Source organism: Rhea americana, unplaced genomic scaffold, assembly GCF_003343005.1.
Source record: "Rhea americana isolate MKP2758 unplaced genomic scaffold, rheAme1 scaffold_86, whole genome shotgun sequence".
Lineage (NCBI taxonomy): Eukaryota > Metazoa > Chordata > Aves > Rheiformes > Rheidae > Rhea > Rhea americana.
In genome coordinates, this window is record NW_028187044.1 from 1,728,347 (window position 1) to 1,749,200 (window position 20,854).

At 35.5% G+C, this 20,854-nt stretch overlaps 2 protein-coding genes across 7 annotated transcripts in view; one reads left to right on the forward strand and one right to left on the reverse strand.

Annotated features, from left to right (window-relative positions):
• The window catches only part of MMRN2 (multimerin 2), a 21,744-nt gene extending 14,701 nt beyond the window's left edge, over positions 1–7,043 (forward strand). Inside the window, exons 5-7 of the mRNA XM_085323689.1 lie at positions 1,154–1,327; positions 1,925–3,835; positions 5,377–7,043. Of these exons, the coding sequence (XP_085179815.1) occupies positions 1,154–1,327; positions 1,925–3,835; positions 5,377–5,765 (2,474 nt within the window). The 3' untranslated portion in view covers positions 5,766–7,043. The remainder of the gene's footprint in view (positions 1–1,153; positions 1,328–1,924; positions 3,836–5,376) is intronic.
• A 2,621-nt stretch (positions 7,044–9,664) lies between these two features.
• The window catches only part of BMPR1A (bone morphogenetic protein receptor type 1A), a 40,565-nt gene continuing 29,375 nt past the window's right edge, over positions 9,665–20,854 (reverse strand). For all 6 annotated transcript variants that reach the window (XM_085323711.1, XM_085323706.1, XM_085323709.1 and 3 more), the window contains 7 exons: positions 20,239–20,338; positions 19,181–19,325; positions 18,225–18,417; positions 17,586–17,883; positions 16,510–16,685; positions 15,944–16,074; positions 9,665–14,670 (listed from right to left, as the gene is read on the reverse strand). In XM_085323711.1, coding sequence (XP_085179837.1) covers positions 14,545–14,670; positions 15,944–16,074; positions 16,510–16,685; positions 17,586–17,883; positions 18,225–18,417; positions 19,181–19,325; positions 20,239–20,338 — 1,169 coding nt within the window. In that variant the 3' untranslated portion in view covers positions 9,665–14,544. The remainder of the gene's footprint in view (positions 14,671–15,943; positions 16,075–16,509; positions 16,686–17,585; positions 17,884–18,224; positions 18,418–19,180; positions 19,326–20,238; positions 20,339–20,854) is intronic.

Here is a 20,854-nt window from a genome sequence, read left to right on the forward strand (position 1 = left end):
ACCCTTCTATACAACTCTATACAACTATATTTCATTTGTTGGCGTTAACGAGGGCTTTCATTATAATATTCCATGAATGCTCTAGACAAAGTAGCCAAAGGGTTCAAAAGGGTAAGCAGGCTGGTCATAAATACCACCTAGCAAGAGTACTAGCTGGTACAGAGCATTAAATCTTTCAACAGTATGGGTGTTTGTAGGACAGAGTTAAAGTGGATTCAAAGGAAAGCAAGCCATGCTCAAGAGTCTCACCAGAAAAATAGTTCTTTCTAAATGCTATCTTTGTAGCTACACAGGAGCTTTGAGAAAGTTATTATGAAGTGCTATAGATTCGTATCTTAGGCAGTCTGTCCTGTCAATCTGGATACTTTGGATGCTCATTCAAAAAAAGACCTTTCTTTACCCCCTGGGAAAGGGTGTAGCTTGTGGCTATTAAGTATCTTCTAGCAACTGGCTTTAGGGTAGTATTACAACCCTGAGAGAGTCTTCTCTCACATTATGCTTTCAGCACTGAATGAATAAGCAGTTGCTTTACAGTATTTCAGTTTACAAAAACATTAGATTGAAAGGTCAAAGGTAACTGTGGAGGGTATGAGGTCCCCAGGATGGCACAGTTAGGCTATACCAGTTTCTGCAGCTCTCAGCATACTCTTTAAATTCTGCAGCTCAAGTTACCAGGTACTTATTTAGAGTAACATCAGTTAAAGGGCCCTTCGAGAGAGTCAGCTATGACACTTAAACCCCATGCTTGTGAACACTCAGAGAAACACCTTAACTGCTCTTTCATTCTGGGTTGATAAACTTTGCTGTTCTTTCAATCAATCCACTTGAAAGCAGTCATTATTCCAGAACACTTCTACAGTGCGTAGAGGTTTCAACTCAAAAGCATTTTATTGATATCATGACTAGCATGGCTTAAGTTCTTTTGCTAATATTTGAATATATTAATATTTGTCTTCACCAGTGAAAATAAAAGATCTTTGCAAAGGAACTAGAACTTAAGCTGCTATAAATCAACAGACCCCTAAATGTCACTGCAAAATTATCAGAGCAAGAAGTATACTGGTGTTCTCAGAGCTTGTAGAGCTTTTAGAAGTACCTGTTGCCTGGCTGCTGCACTCTGCTGCATGACTTTTTTTTTTAATTTTGCAATTAGTGGCAGCATCAGTGGATTCAAGAGAAATGCTGGAAGTCATTCAAAATCATGAGGCGTTACTGGACGATCTTCAAAATGATATTCATCAAGCAGTCAGCAACTTAGGTGACTTGCAAAGAGTATTTGAAAAYAACGGTACAAGCATAGCGTTAGAAGTGAACCAGAGTAAATCAGGTAAGACAACTGGCACAGAATTATCAGTCTGCAAATAGGCTCAGTTCTCACTAGACTTCAATGCACTCAGTTCTAATATTAAAGTTAAAAATCATATCATATTATAATTCACATGAACTATGAATAAGTCACTGCACTTTTGAAGTTATTTAGTACTGGCTGGAATATTCAGATTTTAGCACACTGTAAAACTTTGTGAAGTGCAAGGCTCATGGTAGAAAGCATCAGGAGAAAAAACTATAAAACTGTAAAATGAACAAGGGCAGGCTAGCTAGGAACTCTTGTGAAAGTGGCCAGTTATGAAACTGCTGTCCAAGTATATTACTCTTCTAAACTAAACTGCATAGTCAATTTATCTCCAGGTTGTCTGCAGACTCAACTTGCTTTGCATTAGTCTTAAATTAAAATTGGGTTACTTTTGCAATTGTAAAGATTTAGTACGTTCTCACATTCTAGAGAATAAGGTGGCAGTCACTACAGGAAAAATGCTTTCTTGGCTGACCTCGACCAGATTAAGATGCTTTCTGAAAGTGGAACTTAAAGAAAAATTAAATTTGAATTCATTCTAAAATTAAGTTTAACTTTCTCTGTTAACAGAGTTACAGGAAAGGCTTCTGCAGCAAATTCTATTTCCCCACTTGGAGAATTTTCTAAGGAAACATTTTAATCCAATGTGGGCAAGCTTCAACAGAAGCTTACAGAACCTCTCCAGCATGGTAAGAAACCTGTCCCACGCTGTGGAAGCCAACAAGAAAAGTATTGAGCGATTCCATGAAAGCACTGTGCCTAAGAAAGAGTTCCAGGAGCTGGGAACTAAATTTGAATCTAAAGTTCAAGAAAACATTATGAAAGTTGATCAGGTGAAAAGGGATATAGATAATCAATTGCAAATGCAGCAGGCTAATATTCACCATAATCTCACCATGATCAAGGCAGATACTGACACAAAGCTCAAAAAATATCACAAGATACAGCATTCCCATTTCTTAGTTTTGAACAACAGTATAACAAACATGAAACAAGAGCAAAACAATTTTGAAAGTAAATTTGAGGCTTTGAGAAGAAATTTAACAGAACTCTTCTCACATCATGGTCCCAAAGATGAAACTATCCAGTCAAGCATCAGACAAATAAATGACATTCTGGCAGGGCATGCAAAGCAGCTTAAAGAACTTTACATGGAATCAGATGTGGCCTTTCAAAATATTGTGGTTTTAGAAAGATGGTTTAAGGAACTAAAAAGAAATATCTCAAAGTATAGGCCAGAAGATCTTACAATAGCTTTAATGGAGAAATCACTTATTATTGAAGAAAACAAAGCAGCAGTGGAAAGGCAGATATCTGAGCTCAACTACACTCTCTCAAATCTTCGAGAAAACTATTCAGATCTGTTGAGGTACATGGATGACTGCAACTGCCAGAAAATACCTTCTGATGCTGATTTACTGGAGGAGGATTTAAAGAATATCACTTATTCCCTTGAAGGCACAGAATCAAACTTAACAGATATGAAACACTTAGAGTCAGTTTTCAAGGATCTCTTGAGGAACGAAATAGAAGAACTCTCCTCAGCTTTTCCATCTATCTATCAGTCCCTTAATCTCCGTCAAGAAGAAAACAGACAGCTTCAGTCACAGGTTAAGGCTTTTTCAGAAGATGTCGACTTCTTGAAAAAGAAAGATGAAGAAATTCATAGACACATCAAGTATCTCAATAGTTCTTTCAGCTCTCTTTTGGAAGATGCAATGCGGCATGAAGCAGTGCTGGAGGCTTTATTGGGAGAAGAGCTCATGGAAACCTTGTTTGAAGAAGATCCTAGTACCCTAATATCATCAGTAGTTCAGCTGCAAGAATCTCTCAGACACACTGCAGAAAAACTCCAAGAACAAAATGTGACTTTAGAATCCCTTGCCAAGAGATTTCACTTCTTGGAGAGAGGTCTACAGAATAAYCATGATGCTCATACATCTCCTAAGCATCCTGAAGAGGAAACACAAACATCTACTGCTCTGGATGAAGCTAATGGTCAACATGGCAACATGGAACATATGGAACCTAACTATGAGGCTGCCAAAGATGACTCCTTGGATAGCTCAGGATATAATGATATCATGTCTCTGAAGAATGATATCAAACATCTGAGCCTGGCAATCAAGAGGCATGAATCAAGAGCTGACATTAATCTTTGCTGCAACCATACAATAGTAAATGTAGTAGAGCCACTCAACATTTCTGTAGAAACTCTCTCAGCAGATTTAGCAACCATCAAGCAGAACCTGGAGGAGCATCTGCTGATTTTTAAAAAACTGTTTGGAAGCAACGAAGAATTAGTTGCCTCAAATATAAGTCTGGATATTACAAAGATTCAGTCCATGCTGACCAGAAAAGTGAGAAGGCAACAGAAAGCTCAGGACAAGCAAAAAGACAAAAAAAAGTCTGAGAAGCACAGAGAAAATATGCAGACACTAAGCAGAAGAAATACAGTACAGACAGAACTTTTGGAAAAAGGTAGGTTCTTCTCTTTTACTTGTTTGTGTGCAGGTCTAGATTTTTTGTGGGGCTCTGTTGCAAGTGTTGTGCCCCACACAGCATATAAATTGTGGGACCTGAGTATTGTTCTGTGGGATACTGGAGGGAGAAGTTTTGACATTGTTTACATTCTCCCCCTCCATCTAAACAAACAGTTCAAGTAAGAATAAAGTTGATACACTGGTTCACTTTGCTTGAAGCCAATAAAGTTACATCCATTATAGCTGCTAGGGAATGGCCCTTGAACTAATTCAACTTTACGTGTTTAGAAGCCATATTTTGTTTGTAAATGCTCATGTTAATGTAATGAAAGTTTTCTCTTTTGAAGCTCACAGGGAATGCTGGGCTTCCTGGTTTTGCTTTTTTCTCCTTTGTTACCTGAGTCTGGAAGGAGTGTATTCAAAGCACCAAATCCTTCCTAATATTAACACATACATTAACTGTGATAATCTGCACTGACTAGATTGCACATTCTCTCTCAGGTAATCTTCAGAGACAAGTTTTCAGCTTATACTTCACTGTGATCGGCYGCCTTCTCCTGTAAACACAGGGCCATAAGCCCTGTTACAGTTACAGTTGCTACTGCTTCAGCATTGTTTTATACTATTGTAGCCCTTGTTATGAACATATAATATAAAGCAAAAGTCAGCTCTTTTAGGCAACCATGCTACAAAGCTGTAGTTAGACTGAATAAGTAGAAAATATATTTCAGATTAATTTATTATTTAGGACAGAAACAAAAATTCTACTTTTTTCTTCATGGTCTCAGACTTACACCTTACATTGTTTGGGAAAACTTATAAAAAATTGCCTTGAACTCTACTTAAATATTTGATTCAGATATTCTCCTTTCAAGAAGCAGTGACAAGTCTATACTTGCTTGTCATGACATTTACTGTCAAGTTTTATTTGGATGTAATTAGATGCTCTTTACAAACTAGGAAAGGATTTTTATGACAGCACAATATAGGAGATGCAACTCTCAGATCAGACTGCTTGATTTTTTATTGACTAACACACATTATGAGATGAGAATAGGGATAGCTATCTCACTGATGATAGAGGGCTGAATGACTTTGCAGCTTGTTCTAACCCAGGTAACAACAGGAAAAAAAAAAAAAAGCACTAGCAATTATTTTATAGTAGCTCTGTAAAAAGAGATGCTACAGAAGAACAAGGAGAGTATCTTTCCCACAGGTTTTACAATGTGCATACAGAGAAAGTAGAAAAGGAGAGGAGAAGCAAAACAAATTGCCTCACCAAGGTCAGTTAGGACAGTCAGATCCGACTCCCAGTTCAGTGCCTTAGCTCTTACGTCATGCCACTTCATGGAACTGAGCAGACATGCTTTCAAAACTTCAGAAGTGGCTCATTCAGGTTTTCCCAAGGAACCCAGGCTCTCTACAGAGGAGAATGCAGAGATCATACCTGTGAGCTTTATCCTGTCTCCGACTTTGGTAACACCGGGGAGAGAAGAGTGCTCTTTGCTAAAACAGTGTTCCTTAACCCTCTCATTTCAGATTCACTGGTGGCGTTCCATGTGGGATTCTCAGAAGGAAACGACAAAGGAAAAACTCTGAGGTTTAATGAAACATATCTCAATTACGGAAATAGCTATTTTCCTGAACACGGCTACTTCAAAGCACCACATAAAGGTGTCTACTTGTTTGTCATCTCTGTGGAGTTTAGTTCAGGACCAGCACTGGGACAACTCTCTTTTAGCCGTGGGTACAAAAGAACTCTCTCAAGTAGTCAGAGGAAAACACCAAATGGAAATACCATGACTACTTTTGCTATGGCAGAGATGGAGAAGGGGGAGAGAGTATGCTTTGAATTGCTGCAGGGCTCTGTAGTGAAACGGAGCCCACCTGGGACAACAATGGGTGGATTCCTAATATTTAAAACTTGAATACTGAAAGTTTATTTTAATGACACACTTCCATAGATGCAATGGACCTAGTGCTTCATCTGTGATGCATTCAATCTTATTGCATGTGTTTAAACATAGCACTATCCTAGATTTGTCTTCTTGCTTCTTTTCTGAAGTGTTTGGCTTTTGATTATTTGCTTATGAGCAGCAATGGGATTTTCTTTTTGTGATAAGCTAATGGTTTGGACTCCAAGTCTATCAGTACACACATTCCCAAATCCTTTCACTGGGCAAATTTTACCCAATTAAAGAAACTGCTTTGTGAGACCTTCTTTTTCAACTGTAACACAAATCATTTCTCTTTTTCCCCTTACAAAAGTATCTTCTTCATGGCAAATATACACACTACTGCCAGGGGAAAAAAATTATGAATGAATATATATCAGCTCTTAAAGAGTGTGTAAGAAGTAGCTCCAAGTCAGGAAGTCAGGACAATTTTATCTCTTTGCTCTCTGTCCTCAGACTCTCCTGGGAACTTCTACAATTCATTCCAATTCAACATTTCAGTCTGTACATAACAGAACATCATAAGAGATAAATCTCTGCAAGTATTTGCAGAGCCTTTTCCTTCTGGGCCTGTGCTGTACTTCAATTGAACTGCCAAGTTTAATAGTAACATAACATTGTTAAGATGAATTAGTCTACATTTAGACTTTGTGTACACTAATTCAGCATCTACTTAGCTAGGTTCTGAAATTAAGCACATAAAGGGCTTTTTTTTTTTAAAAAAAAAATACATTTCATTTGTTTATAAAACTTTGACAGAAAGCTTCAACTAGAGTGAGAGCCATGGGGCTATTCAGAAAGAGACATGGTAGGGAGTAGAAAGCAAGCAACAGAGAAAGGTCTAGAGATGTGATTGCTGATCATTCACCCAGACAGAACTTTTAAAGTTTTGGCATCCTTGGACTTACCAGAATCTTATTTTTGTTGGTGAATAAGCCAGACAAGTTCAGAAGTCATCAACCTCAGAATGAACACAATGTTAATATAAAGATATTCTCCTGTTTGTATTTTTCAAATATGTACTCAACTTAGCCACCTGCATGTACAAAGAAGACACACTAACTTAACTTGAACACAATCATTTTCGGACTATGAAGTAAAAAAATTACTGAAAGATACAAGTTAAAACCTTCTATTGGCTGCGTGAGCCAAGTAGCCTGACTTCCTTCTCAAGTGGCAAGAGAAAGAAAATGATAAAGCTACTGTTTAATAAATGAGTATATCATTCTTAATAAACTTCCATTTAAGCTACCTCCCAAAGTATGCCATTTGACTGCTGGTACAAATCACTTCCAACACTGTGACCTGCATTTTTATGCAATAGTCTAGAGAAAAACATTTTAACGAGAAGACAGTGAAGTCTGGATTAGGACCTGAAGMAAAGAGAAAGCTGTCACAGAATTAGCAGTCAGTATTTGTCAGATTAAATGCAACATTGCTAATAGCACGTAAAAACTCTCTATAGAGAGGTTAAAGTATGATTTTTCCTTTTTTTTTTTTAAAGATGATAAATGTGGACTAATTGAAAAAATTTAAACTGTAGCCATTTGTGAGCTCAGTGGATTAGATAGGGGTGATTTTCAAACAAAAAACAAACTGAAGCTGACAACAGTCATTAGAAAGTGTGAGTTATCTGTAATAATATCTAGGTTGCTTCAGTCTAACTCATACTGGACCAATTAAAATAGCACACCTGATGGCAGTTTCAGCCAAGCACCAATAGCCACAGAAATATATATGCTCACTTCTGAGAATTCTCTTCTTCAATTTAGGATTGAGAGCTCTTTCCTGTAAGTTAGAAGACAGGCAATGCAAAGACTCCTAAACTGAGCATCATCTTAAAAAAAACAAAAACAAAAAACATACATACGAAAACCCCGAACCTTCCAGCTTTGCTTGATACTTCCACAAAATCTGGTAACTGCCAAAAAATAGTGATGATAGCTCAAGTTTCTGGATTTCCAAATCAAACCTCTTAAGTTTTACAAAAAGATTAAAAAAAAAAAGTACATCACTTTCTTACTGAAACTTTAACTGCTTTATTTTATAGTGCTTTATATTTTTTATATTGAAGTCTTTTTTTTCCATTATTAAAATGATCTCCTTACATCACTGAAAATATACATACCTATTGTATTTCAGTAATTTTACTTTTGATAGATTGTCAGCGCCTAGAATTTTGCAGTTAGATTTATGTGAACTCATTTCACGTATCCACATCAAGCCAGTATCTGAAGCCCATGGTGGTCCATGCACAGTACTGCTCCTCTCATAAATCAGCCTCACAGCTGGTATTGAAAGACTTATTATATTTACATTAGTGAAAGACCGAATTAGGATTTTGGAAAGAGGTGAGGAAAAAGGTAGAAAGAAAGGAACCATATCAAATTACTTATGAAATTAATGAGACCTCTGCAAATCATTTTAAAAAAGCTTGCGATTCATTTCTCCAATTATTCTGTGTGTTTTCTGGCATGCACATCAAACATACCTGTGGGATTTTTTAGAGACATTAGTGGATATGACTACAGATTTTATAATGATGCAAATGTTTTCCAGTTCTTAAATATTGATGCAATCTTATCAGTGAAAAGATTTTATATAAACATCAAAAATATTCATACCTAAACTCTAACAGTTTGATATTTACTATTAGCGGGCAATAGAACTTATTTTCAGTTATCACTCCACCACCGTAACGGTCCCAAAAGGATCTTCCTATCTTTAGGATATGGCACCACCTTGTGGGCACATCAAGGAGCAACATTAAGAAAAAAATTAAATGCTTGGTCAAAATTGAGACTGGTATGAAAGTTTCATTTGCTCACAGTATTTTCATTATGCTATGCTCTAATGACAACAAAAAAACCTGCAGTTTGCACTCTAGTCATGATCAAGGAAGTTACTCTATATAAACTATGCAATAGCCACAACCATGATAAAAATTCATGCAGYGTAAGCTCTTGCTCTTATGTATTCAGGAGGAATGGTATATAACTAAAAGTTGTGTCTTCCACTGTACTTTCTGGAACTTTAAGGTAAGAATTTATCACTTGATTCTACAGGGAAAAAAAAGTGTTATAACTGTCTTTATAATACAGTGCTAATATGATGCTTGGATATCAAATCTTTCTAGCTACTGTAAACAGCTATCTTCAAAGCAAAGATTACTCCTGACCAAGACATACCTTTACATAGACAAAAAAGGAGTAGAAACTGATCTCACTTTTTTCTTCTTGCAAACTAAAAGTCAATTCTATGGAGTGTAGTAGCTGGTAGTAGCATTTCTGCAATGAGAAAACACATTCTGAGATTTCATAGACTTGTGTATTCCCAGACAAGATAGCCCCCTGATTACTCTTCTTTTATGTAATTTATAAAGCAGAATGAACTCAGCAGGCTACACAGAAGAACTTGCCCAATTTTGTAACCAATTAATTATACCATCTCAATCTCATGATTTGAGTATCACTACATCGAAAGAATGAATGTTGTACAAAATCATGCATGATCAGTTTGACTCCCATCACGAACATGTGGTGGACTTGCACATGTTCAAAAAAACAAGTTTATTCAAGTTTGACTTGCTTCTGCTTTCACTATAAATTCCCCCAGATTTTTTTTTTTTTTAAACTGCTGGTTTTACTATTATGCCCAACATTAAAGCAAGAACATTATCTGAAATATAGAGCATCAAATGATTCTGAAGACCATTAAGTAACAGAAGTGATCAAGAACAACTTATTCACATGTTTTGAAAAAAAAAGCATGAAGTTTTGAAAAGAAGGGAAATATTTAGTTATGGTATTATAATTTCTAAATCATTACATTTTTAAGACAATATCTTAGTAATACAAAACACATTACTAATGTGTACTAAAATAAGGTTATTTACTTAAAAATGATACATTGGACAAACTGTGTACAGAACAAAGCAATTCATGGTAAACTCAATAAGGCACCTTTTAAAGCAGATGCTGTACAAAATACATTAGTKTTACATTTTTAAAGGAGTATTCTACACTTCTGGCATATAGCACACGTAAAGAGTGTGATCATTCTCCTTGTTCCACCCTTTCATATTTTATTTACATCTTCTCTATGTTAACTACAACGTTATTCTTCTTGTATACAATATAGTACATTTCATTTCGGGCATGGTAAGTCAGAGCACAAATGTCACTACACAATGTGGGCTTCTATAATTGTGTTTAAAGATAAAACATTACAAGGAAACAATTACATGAGATTTGTTCAACAATTTAAGAATAATCTGCCCTCCACTTCTGCTATACCAACCCAAGGCTAAGACACCATGGCTCCATAAARCACTGTATCATGCAGCATTGTAACTCATTTTTAAACATCATCCCTATCTGGGATAAAGATAGCGGGGAACAGGATAATATTTTTGACTTCTTCAGAGGCACGGTCAGAAGAATGAGGAAGTACTATATCATTCTAGCATTTGACAGAATGCAAGCATAACTCCCCTTTAAAAACAACTGTAATAACCRAAGAAGGCTTTTTAACTTATGTTTTTTGCTTTTCAAATATTTTTAGACTGTTAAAATACAGTCTGTGAGACAGATCAGATGATCTGTATCCAAAGGATTCATTTCACAGCACATTTAAACGGTTATTTACATGAAGATCTAAAATTTGATTCTAGACTACTATGAATCCATTTAACATTTTCTTCAATACTTCAAAATAGTCTAATTTAGAAAACTATCACAGAAAAAGAGAGGCAGTTTTGGAAAAATAGTTTCCTAAAATTCATAATGCTTGATACTTCAAAAATGTTTACCTTGAAAGCAAATTTGTGGCAGCTGTGTAACTTGCTCAGAATTTTTTGTTCCAGATACCTATTTCTAAAAGAAAAATTCAAAGCTAAGCAAGACAGCAGAACTCAAAATATAAGTTTGCATTTTTCTGTTGGAATTTCATGTTTCTTGCAGAATTTAAAATTTAATCAGGAACACAAAAAACTTTTCTTTCAATGAATGCAACAGTCAGTATTACAGAATCACAGAATGGCTGAGGTTGGAAGGGCCTCTGGAGATCATCTAGTCCAACCTCCCTGCTCAAGCGGGGTCACCTAGAGCATGGTAGACAGGGTTGCATCCAGGCAGGCCTTGAAGATCTCCAGAGAAGGAGACTCCACAACCCCTCTGGGCAACCTGCTCCAGTGCTCTGTCACTCATTTATTTCAGTGATTTCCAACTAACAGAAATCAAATGGAGTAGGTTAAATAAAAAAGCTCCATGTGACTTAAGAGCTTCCAAGGCATAGTTCTTGATACTTCCAAGATAAACGCCACATGATTAAAAATCCCACAAAACCCCCAAACCCACTGTTTGTCAGGGTTGCTTGGGAGATTTTTTAGATGAAAAATGCTTAAACTAATTTAGACCAAGACAATGAGAGAATCACAGAACAATAGAAGAATTCTAGCCCTTCTCCCCCAAAGGCTTATGAATTCTACCATACAGCATGAAGCAACAATGCTGCTTAAGCACTGACCATGCTTAATTATATCATAACTAACGGACTGGCTTAAAGTTTTTGTTTTTTTTCTGCCAAATGATTGCTAAAGTATCAGTATATACATACACACAGGCTCCAAACTGCGAATTACTTTGCACGGAATTAGGTATTTGCTCAAGTGCTTTATACAGCCAGGTCTTTAGCGATTAGGTTTTTCTGGAATATTAAGGAAACAAGTAATATTATCCATCCAGCACCTCTTGTTCAAGTCAATGAAAACTGCATGTGCATCATATCTTTGGGTATGAATCTAGCAATTGAAAAGCAAAGTTCTGAAAAGTGAAGGTTTAGCTCATGCCTAAAAGACTTTTCTCACAAACATCACAGATATTCTTTACAGCAGCCAGCTTACTTCTTCAGTTAAAGTGAATGTGTAAATCAATTCAGGTCTTAAGATGTCTACCAAAGATCACCATCCTATTGCCTTGCAAATGCCTGAACAATAGAGGAGAAAATACATGAATAATTAAAAACCATGGAAAGTCATACTTCTTTCTTTTTACTGCCACCAATGACATCCTGAAGACTTGAGAAAAATTAGCAGAAAGAACAACAAAAAAAATCAAAATGTCAAACAAATTTACAGCTAATAATGCTGTAGTAATTTCTGCTAGAAATAAAAAGTATTCTAAATAGGAATGGATTAAATTAAATACGCCTCCATGTTCTGAAAGTTTAAGTTACCAGGGTACCTAACACAAACATTTTTCTTCCTACTGACAAAAGTTCTAAAGAAAAAAGCTTATCCCTTACTCTTTTTCTATATATTTTTTGGCTCATACCAAATATTTTCCAGCTACCTGTGCAAAGATTACATGTAAAGACATGATTAACAGTTTCGATCTTGTACATTTCTTGGCAACGGACGGAGAAACCCTCTTTTAAAAAGCCCTTTATCATAAGAAATATGTCACAATATCATTTATCCCTTGCTGCTTGCAAATAAGTTAAAATCATAGTTGATACTTAACTGTTCAGCCAGAACACATATTAATACTTAAAGGCACTACTGAACAAAAGTAATGACTTTATTTTTTTTAAAAAAGAAATGTCCCTTGAAATAGCTAGTTTTCTATAAAATATGCAGCACTGTTAAATAAAGTCTGTACAACACAATAGAAAATAAAAATACTGCAATCTTTTGCCTGACCATTTACATTATGTGAACTACAGAATTAAAAAGAAAAAAAGATGTTAGGACAGTGTAGTTGTCCATAAATCACATTAGTTCTGCATTACTTTTTTTTTTTTTTTTTATCAGTTGTATTTTCAAGGGAAAATTAAACACAAAACAATCTCCATGTACATATTTTAAAACAGCAAATAATCTGACATAAATCAATCTGAAGTCTTAACATTTTTAATCAATTTTAATATTATTCCTAACTTTTTTCTTCAAATCTCAACTATGGCATGTGTGTGCACATGTATCTAATTGTACACATGTATCTAGGACTAGATGTTTCTTTAATAAAGCACAAAACACACTGTATAAATAACTTCCCTTTTTAAAGTTATCTAGAACAAGGTTTACAGTACAAAGTCATAGGCACTTAAATTATCAAATAGGTTTAATGGTTCCAATACTGTGTGTTCACTCTTCAGATGGTTCATGCATTTGAAGTTTCAACTTGAGTTGTGGTACTATTTTCTGACTTCAAACTACAAGTGGCAAAGGAGTTGCATATCACTAAGTCTGCCCTACAGTAACTCACGGAGGGGTTCTGGCTTTTTAAATTGACTTGTCTGGATCGGTGAAGAAAAGGAGAGAAATAGTTTTCTGTGCATGCCAAAATAGCTGGCACAATAGGACCAAATTTTGCAATTATGTTAACTTACTGTATCTTCATGAAATATCTTTCAATGCCATTCCTCCCAAATGTGCCTAACTAATTAAAAATAATCACTGATTTACCTTTTCCACAGATCTTGGATTTTATAACTGTCCTCTAAGCAGCTCATAGATGTGACCTTCTGTATTTATATAAGGGCAATCCAGCTCAGAGTCTTCTGCACATCACGGATCCTATCTTCAACAGTTCACATACTCAGTTCTCCAGGTCTTGACCTTTACTGTATTGTCTAATCTTCTATGCCCAGCCTGCGCTTCTTGCTTTCCCCCTTTTGTATCTGTAAATTAGACTTGTTCTCAAGCCTTATCTTCTTCCTGGTTTTGTCAACTGGTGAGAAAACATGTTCCTACAGCTAATTCCTTCCTGTACAGAAAAAGTTCAGAGCATGACAGGCACCTACAAGTAAGTCCAAATAAAGTGAAAAGGCAAAACAGAACATCACTGGTCTCTCTGTTAATATATGAAGTATTATAGAGCAAAAATGCTGGTTGCACGTGGCATTTTGAAAAACATGCCAGATTTTATAGTTGTGTGATTATGGAGCCCACTAGACTGTGAGCAAGATGACCAAGGCAGTTTATACCTCTAAGAGATATTGTTTCAAGCTCTTTACAGACTCAGGTAGGCATTGGTTTATAACTGGTTCACATTTTTGCAGTTCTCTCTGCAACCAAAACAGGGATAGAAATAAAATTAAAACTGAGATTTTGGAGGATAACTTCATGGTGAGGAATAAATTCTGTAGCAAATTCTGTGATAGTGAAGTCACGAAATACTCTGAGCCCTGACCACAGAAATTTGTTCATTTAAATGGTTTCTTATCTATCCCAAATGGCAGCAAAATAATCCTGGCACACACATAAAGGCATAAGGAACTGTTAAACTGCGCTGTATCGCAAACATATCCATAACCTACAGGCCGTTTCACAAAAACTTGGTATGAATTGACTAGGTTTTATCAGGTAGAAGGCAAAAAAGCTTATATTCTCCATCTCTGTTGAATCCATTTAGCTTGTTAGGCTTTCACAGAAAGCACAGTAATCTGAACATTCAATTCAGTACCCAGAGTTTTACTGGAGACTCACTAAGTATGAATGAAGTCTCAATGCAGCTCAGACAAAAATGAAACGGGTACTTCAACAAGGCTGTCCATATATGTAGCATGTAGTGTACAGAGGCTCTCAGCATCACAGTCTATGAAGTACTGAAAGATTTAATTAGCAGCCTGTAGAACTGTGGTGAGAAAAAAAAACTGAATCTCAGTTGCTTCTTCTTCCCACTTAGATCTCACCCATGTGAGTGAAAAGTTTTAGGAGTCCAGCTTTGCTCCCCAGTGTCAGTGTACTATGTCAAATTTTTACATCTTGTGATTCCACCATCTTGGCAAGTGTCTTCTTGATTCTCAAGGCAGTAAGTCTTGAGGCAGGATTATGGGCCCAGCATTCAGACATTAATTTCAATATTGCTCTTAAACACTGAAAAACAAACAAACAAACAAACAAAAAAAAAAGAACAACACTGTAACAACTAACAGTTCCAAGAGGTGTATAGTTTTGGTTCACCATTGTGTCCAAATTCAAGAACTAAGTCCAAAGGTGAAACTTAGTTTTTCAGTAAAATTACTGTTAAAAACTATTATAAATATATGAATTAAAAACAACCTAACACAAGTCTTCTTTCTCCTCCCTCCACTTCCTAGTATTGTAGTACGTGGAACTAACCAAACTGTTCCTTTAGTTACAAAGGTGCATTGCTACAATTCGAGAGTGGAGCTACATCAAAATGGTAGCAAAAAGGAAGAAAAAAAATCCACATATGGCAGAAAAAAAATATGTAGATCACTTTCTCACCAAAAAGGAAGGAAAATTTGACTAAATTTCCCTCAGCAGTCAAGAAACAATATATAAAAAAAAGAATTCAAGGATTTGGGGCAGAAAAGGTATGACATATCTACCTTGCTAGGTGAAACAGTTAAGTCTCATTTATTCAGTTTAAGCAGTGTCCCTTTAAAAACACATTTTTATTTTTGTTATATCGCAGCATAAATAATGGTGTTTCACATAAGGAGGATTACTTGGGAACATACTAGGAGAAAACAAAATAAAATAAAATAAAGGAAATAGGCCTAGCAGAATAACATGACATACCACAGAACAAAAAAAGTATTCCAGGGCCAAGTGCACTCCAGGTATACTGTCCAAACTAAGGACAAGGGAACAACAGAATGTAATACCTTACGCAAAATTCTTTTGAACAGTAGGTTACTGATCAGAAGATATTGGTCCAACAAAAACAACACAACAACAACAAAAAAAAACAAGGCTACTGAAAGATCCTGTCTACTCTCCTAAGGGTCTACTAACACAAAGAAATCACTACATGTTCCATAAAATGCATCATGCAGCAAAACAATATGCTAGATATATCAAGATTAATAAAACTAATAAAAACAGCATGCAGAGTTTTAGCACCAATCAAAATCCTAAAAAGCACTCTATTCTCCAAAATAGGTGATTCCATTTACAGCAGTATTCATAAACTTCAAGGCTGCTTAAGATCTCTCTCTCTCTCTGTGTGTGTATATATATAAGATATTCTGAGCTGATCTCAAATATTTTTTTTATTGTTGCTGTGAGGTTTCAAAATATCAGACTGTCTGAATGTGTTCCATGTTTTATAATGTTTTGACGTTTCTAAACTAAATAATCATGGATGAGGTGAACTCATTTTTCCCCTCAGTCTACTTACTTCATCACTATTCCATCTATTGGATACCACTGGACGTAGGCGTTTGACACACACCACTTCTCTCATATCCTCATAGGATGGATCATTTGGCACCATGTCATAGTATGGCAATTGATACTCTTCAACAATACCTAGAGAAAGATCAAGCATCATAATAAAACTAAAAAACAGATCATCTATCTGCACTCAGATTTCCTTAGTTAGGAATAGAAATTAACTCAATTTTCTCACTGTATCAAGTAAAACCCATCACACTCATACCGAGTGAAAAAACTAAAATTTCAATTCAACAATCAGACAGTTACTAATGGTTAGGAACACTAAGCCTAAAAGCTACAGTTCCTTGCAGTTCCTTTGATTTTGATACGGAACACAGAATTCGGTATCCTCTAGTCTGTTTCATATCCAAATCTGCGTTCTGCCCATGGATTGCTAATACTGCTTCTAAAGGCAGCAAATCTGTTGACAGTAGGATTAAATTTGTTACATTATTTCCTGGAAAAGTAAGTATTGTTAAAGCTGGACAGGGGCCTGGCAGATTTTAAACAGAATATTTAAAAGTCTACCTCCTGTGACACAGCGCCGAGCCATTTCCCAGATGATCAGCCCAAAACTGTAGATGTCAGCCATGATGTATGGTTGGAAGTGATTTTTATTTAGGCTTTCATCTAGGACTTCCGGAGCCATGTAACGTTTTGTTCCCACTCTAGTGTTCAAGGGAACATCAACTTCATTTGTATCACTATATGCAAATATTAAGAAGTAAATAAATTATGGAATATTACAAAACATGTTATGAAATAGTGCATGATGCAATCATTACACTGCAAAGCCCACAATTACAAATTAAATTTCTTTCTTATATTTCCTTTCAATACTACACTTGCCATACATCATACCTCTCAGAAAAAGATTATATAGCAAAATGATCATGAATATTACACTTGACAATTCTCTAATTCTATTGCAAGACAAAGAAAAACACATATGAATAAACTGAATTAAAAAAAAAAAAAAAACACACTACAAAGCTGAGTATATTTGGCAACAGCTCAAATGCAAATAACTTCCAAAGGTTTATGCTTTCTTTCAGGCTCTATTGTAGCAATAGGCAACTCTGGCCCTTTTGAAATTAAAAACACGTTATAATAGTATAACCGAATACATTTTAAAGTATTATTTTTGCAATTGATCTTCAACTTCTTTGATACTGCTCATATTTTCTAAGAGAAAGAATTTACAATGAAATTACGTTAGCAATTCAAAAAGTTGTGAATATTGAAAATGTTGAACATCAATTAGTCTCCTCTTATTTTCCTCTATAAAGTTTTGAATTACTACTTCTACTTCCCACAAGAGAAGTCTCTCCTCCTTCTCTGCTTGACAGCCTTGAAGAACAACTTTGATATTTACTAGCATTCAAAAGAACAAACTGCATTTCACTTTCAAAACAGAAAAAAACCTGATGCATGCAACCAACTGAGCTGGCATGCCCTTTTCAATTGGACATCTGGGAACTTACAAAAAATAATATATATATACACACACACACACTTTTAAAAAAATATATGTTAATCTTTATTTATATACATAAATATATATATGCACAGTATTCCATTACAGACTGGTTTTGTCCATTTACCTGTTGAACTTGACTGCAAGGCCTAAGTCAGCAATACAGCAGGTTCCATTTTTCTTTATCAAGATGTTTTTACTCTTTAGGTCCCTGTGTGCAATAGCAGGCTTGCCTTGTGTCCCATAAATTTCTGTGTGTAGATGGCACAGACCACATGCAGCAGAATAGGCCAGTTTGAGGAGAGCCCTGTTGTCTAGTGTAGTGCATTTCAAAAAATCATACAATGATCCATTTTCATGATAATCTGTAATCAGGTAAAGCTGGGTCCAGGAGCCAGTGCCCTTAATGTCTGCAGCTATAAAACCTATCAAACATATAGCCAAAGTCAGAATGTATTTGCACATAAATTCTTAATGCAACTTACTTGGTATGAATTCTTAAAAGTTATATTCTCTCAGACAGCATTCAAAAGGTATCTCTTCCCCTAATGAAAACCAGTAACGTAAAAGCTCATATTTCAACATCAGGTTGTCATTCCAGTCTTCCAGCAAAGAGATGGCAGACACACATTTCCAACCAAGAAAAGCAAGATTCTACCTTTTGTATAACATTAGTATCCAACAGTCCATTAAAGAAGCCATATTCCCCTCCTGCTCTTTCAACCTGAAACAAGCATATTCAGTACTCAAAGTACTCCTTCCTTACCGAGGATGTTTTCATGACGCATTAGAACAGTTTGGTATATTTCTGTTTCTCGGAACCAGCTGGCTTCTTCCGTGGTAAAAAACACTTTGACTGCAACTTTTTCGCCCCTCCATTTGCCCATCCACACCTCACCATATCGTCCTTTCCCAACTTGTCTCACCATCTGAATTTGTTTGGCAATAGTGCGCTGAACCTGTGGGTGATGGGAGGAAAAAAAAAGTGAAGTGGGTAAGGACAGAAAATCCAGCAATTAATCTCAAATCTGGGCAAGCCACCTGTCAGACAAAACCTCTATTGTTTTGAGAGTGGTCCTATTTGAAAAGCTTGTTTTAGATTATTTTCCTGCTATTCCCATTTCAAACTCACTATTGTTGCTTCCAGGGAGAATGGTATTAAAAAAAAACCCAAAGGATTAAATCAGCTTGGTTTCTAATTTAAATTAGATTGCATTCTGTTGCATTCTATTTGTTTCTAATTTATACATATTTACAGTCATCTGTCTCATTGCTTAATCTTTTGCTCATATAATCTTAATACTTACAGTCTCATAGTAATACTCTTTAATGCGAGTATTAAAAGAAAGGTTTAACCAAAAAATATGAACTTCGCACATAAAGTGCAAATTTATCAATAGTGGAAATGAAAATCTTTGAGCTGCTCAATTGTATATTTGTATTACTCATCATTGTATTTTTATCTTAATGTCTGTAGGATCTAGCTTTTATGTTTAGCTGAAGTCACATTTCTGAACAGAGAATCTATTTTCGCACTTGATTTATCTGAAGATGGACTTCTGTACATTTTTAGTTTGTACAATATCTTTCACAGTAATTGCCTTTAAAAACAATCTATATACAGTATAAACAAACTGCTTTGTTCTAGGCATCAGATACAAAACCAAAACTTTGTACTAATGCAGAGAAGTTCAGTGAAGAAAATTTTAGTTCACGTTTTACCAACAACGGTAGTCCTGATCCACTGCCAGAACTCTGTGACTGGTCAATAAGGTCTTTTAATGACTCCCCAGCTGGAATAAATGCTTCATCTTGTTCCAGGTCACGATTATAACAGCGTCTCTTTGCTACCCATTTACAGTAATGCCTGAGAAAGAGAAGAGGAAGTAAGCTGATCTCTAAAATACTTCCTTTTGAAATATATAATAAACAGAGCTAGAAGAGCGAGCTAGAAAGCACAAGTTTTCTTAAAAATCTAGATTTTAATGTATTATCATTTTTTTGCAGAAATTCAAGTCATTTTCAATATAAAGCAGTTGTTATACTTGTGTAGAGACATCAATTTATGAGTCAAGTGCATAAACAGCATTTTTAATACTCAGCTCACACTCCAGTGTTACATGCTTAAAAGTATCACTGGTTTTTGTTTAAATGAAGAGATTAAACCTTGAACCATGGCAGTTGAGGCAGACACATGCTCATTTCTGCTGAGCTGCTAGAATGATGACAAGCTCCAGCAGAGGTTTGGAGCAGACAAACAATTACAGTCTTTTAGTCTGTGCCACCATAAATTGCCATAGCTCAGCTGGAAGCATTCTTAATGCAGGTCAACTGTTAGTTTTAAACATAACAGGAAAAAAAAACTTAGAAAACATTCTTGTTGTTAAAGGTTTACTAAAGCATTATACGACGGTAAGCCTCAGAAACAGGGTGAATATAAACAACAGCAGAGATTTAAGATCCAAATATGCAAAAACAAGAACCCTTGTATTAAGATACTCCTGTTTACTGGATGCTACAGAATCAAAATTATACACAGTTTATAAAACTGGAAATAGTTATTTGCAGCTAAAGTAAAAGATCAAGTTCACTGAAATTCTGTGCTTTGAGAATTTCATCATTTTTACCTAACACTACAAACCAGTATCCACAGAAATCTGAAAGGATAGTTTCAACTTCAATGTATTTTTATTAGAAACACATATGACTGAGTACATTTATGAAGTAACTATTCTGTTTACTTTCATTTGGGAAACCAACTAAAGTAGTGCTTTCCTTACTTGTAACAAAAACAACTGAACAAGATGATCATGACAATTATGCAGACTGCCATAGAAATCAACACTGCCATCCAACGAATGCTGCCATCAAAAAGTCCATCTGTTAAAAAAAACAAAAACAAAACCCCAAAACCTAAAGTACTGCCTTTTAATTAAACATCTAGCATAAATATAATTTATGAATGACATTTTCATATACTGTATATTTTGGGATTGCACAGTAGTTATATAAACACATTTCCACAAAACGTGACAATTCTACAGATCTTTCCAGATCATACACCTTGCCAGAAAGTGGTAAAGAAAATTAAGTTCCTTTAAACTTTCGAAGCACTGCTTTTTGTTTCCCCTATTATCATCATCAGTACTGGGTACGGATGTACATATGTATGCATGCATAGTTGACAAAAGTAAGTTTTAGCTTGCTTTAATGGCAGCAGGGCAGACCTATAGAGAACATTACTCTGAACTTCTTGCTACCATTTGCTTACGATAAAGCAGCCCAATAGGTAAGAAAGTTTCTGTGCTGGTAGATAATAAAATGCAAAGTAATTTCATAAAAAAAAAAGTAATATCAAAAACATATCTTTTTGATATGAGGGACTGGCCTAAGAGG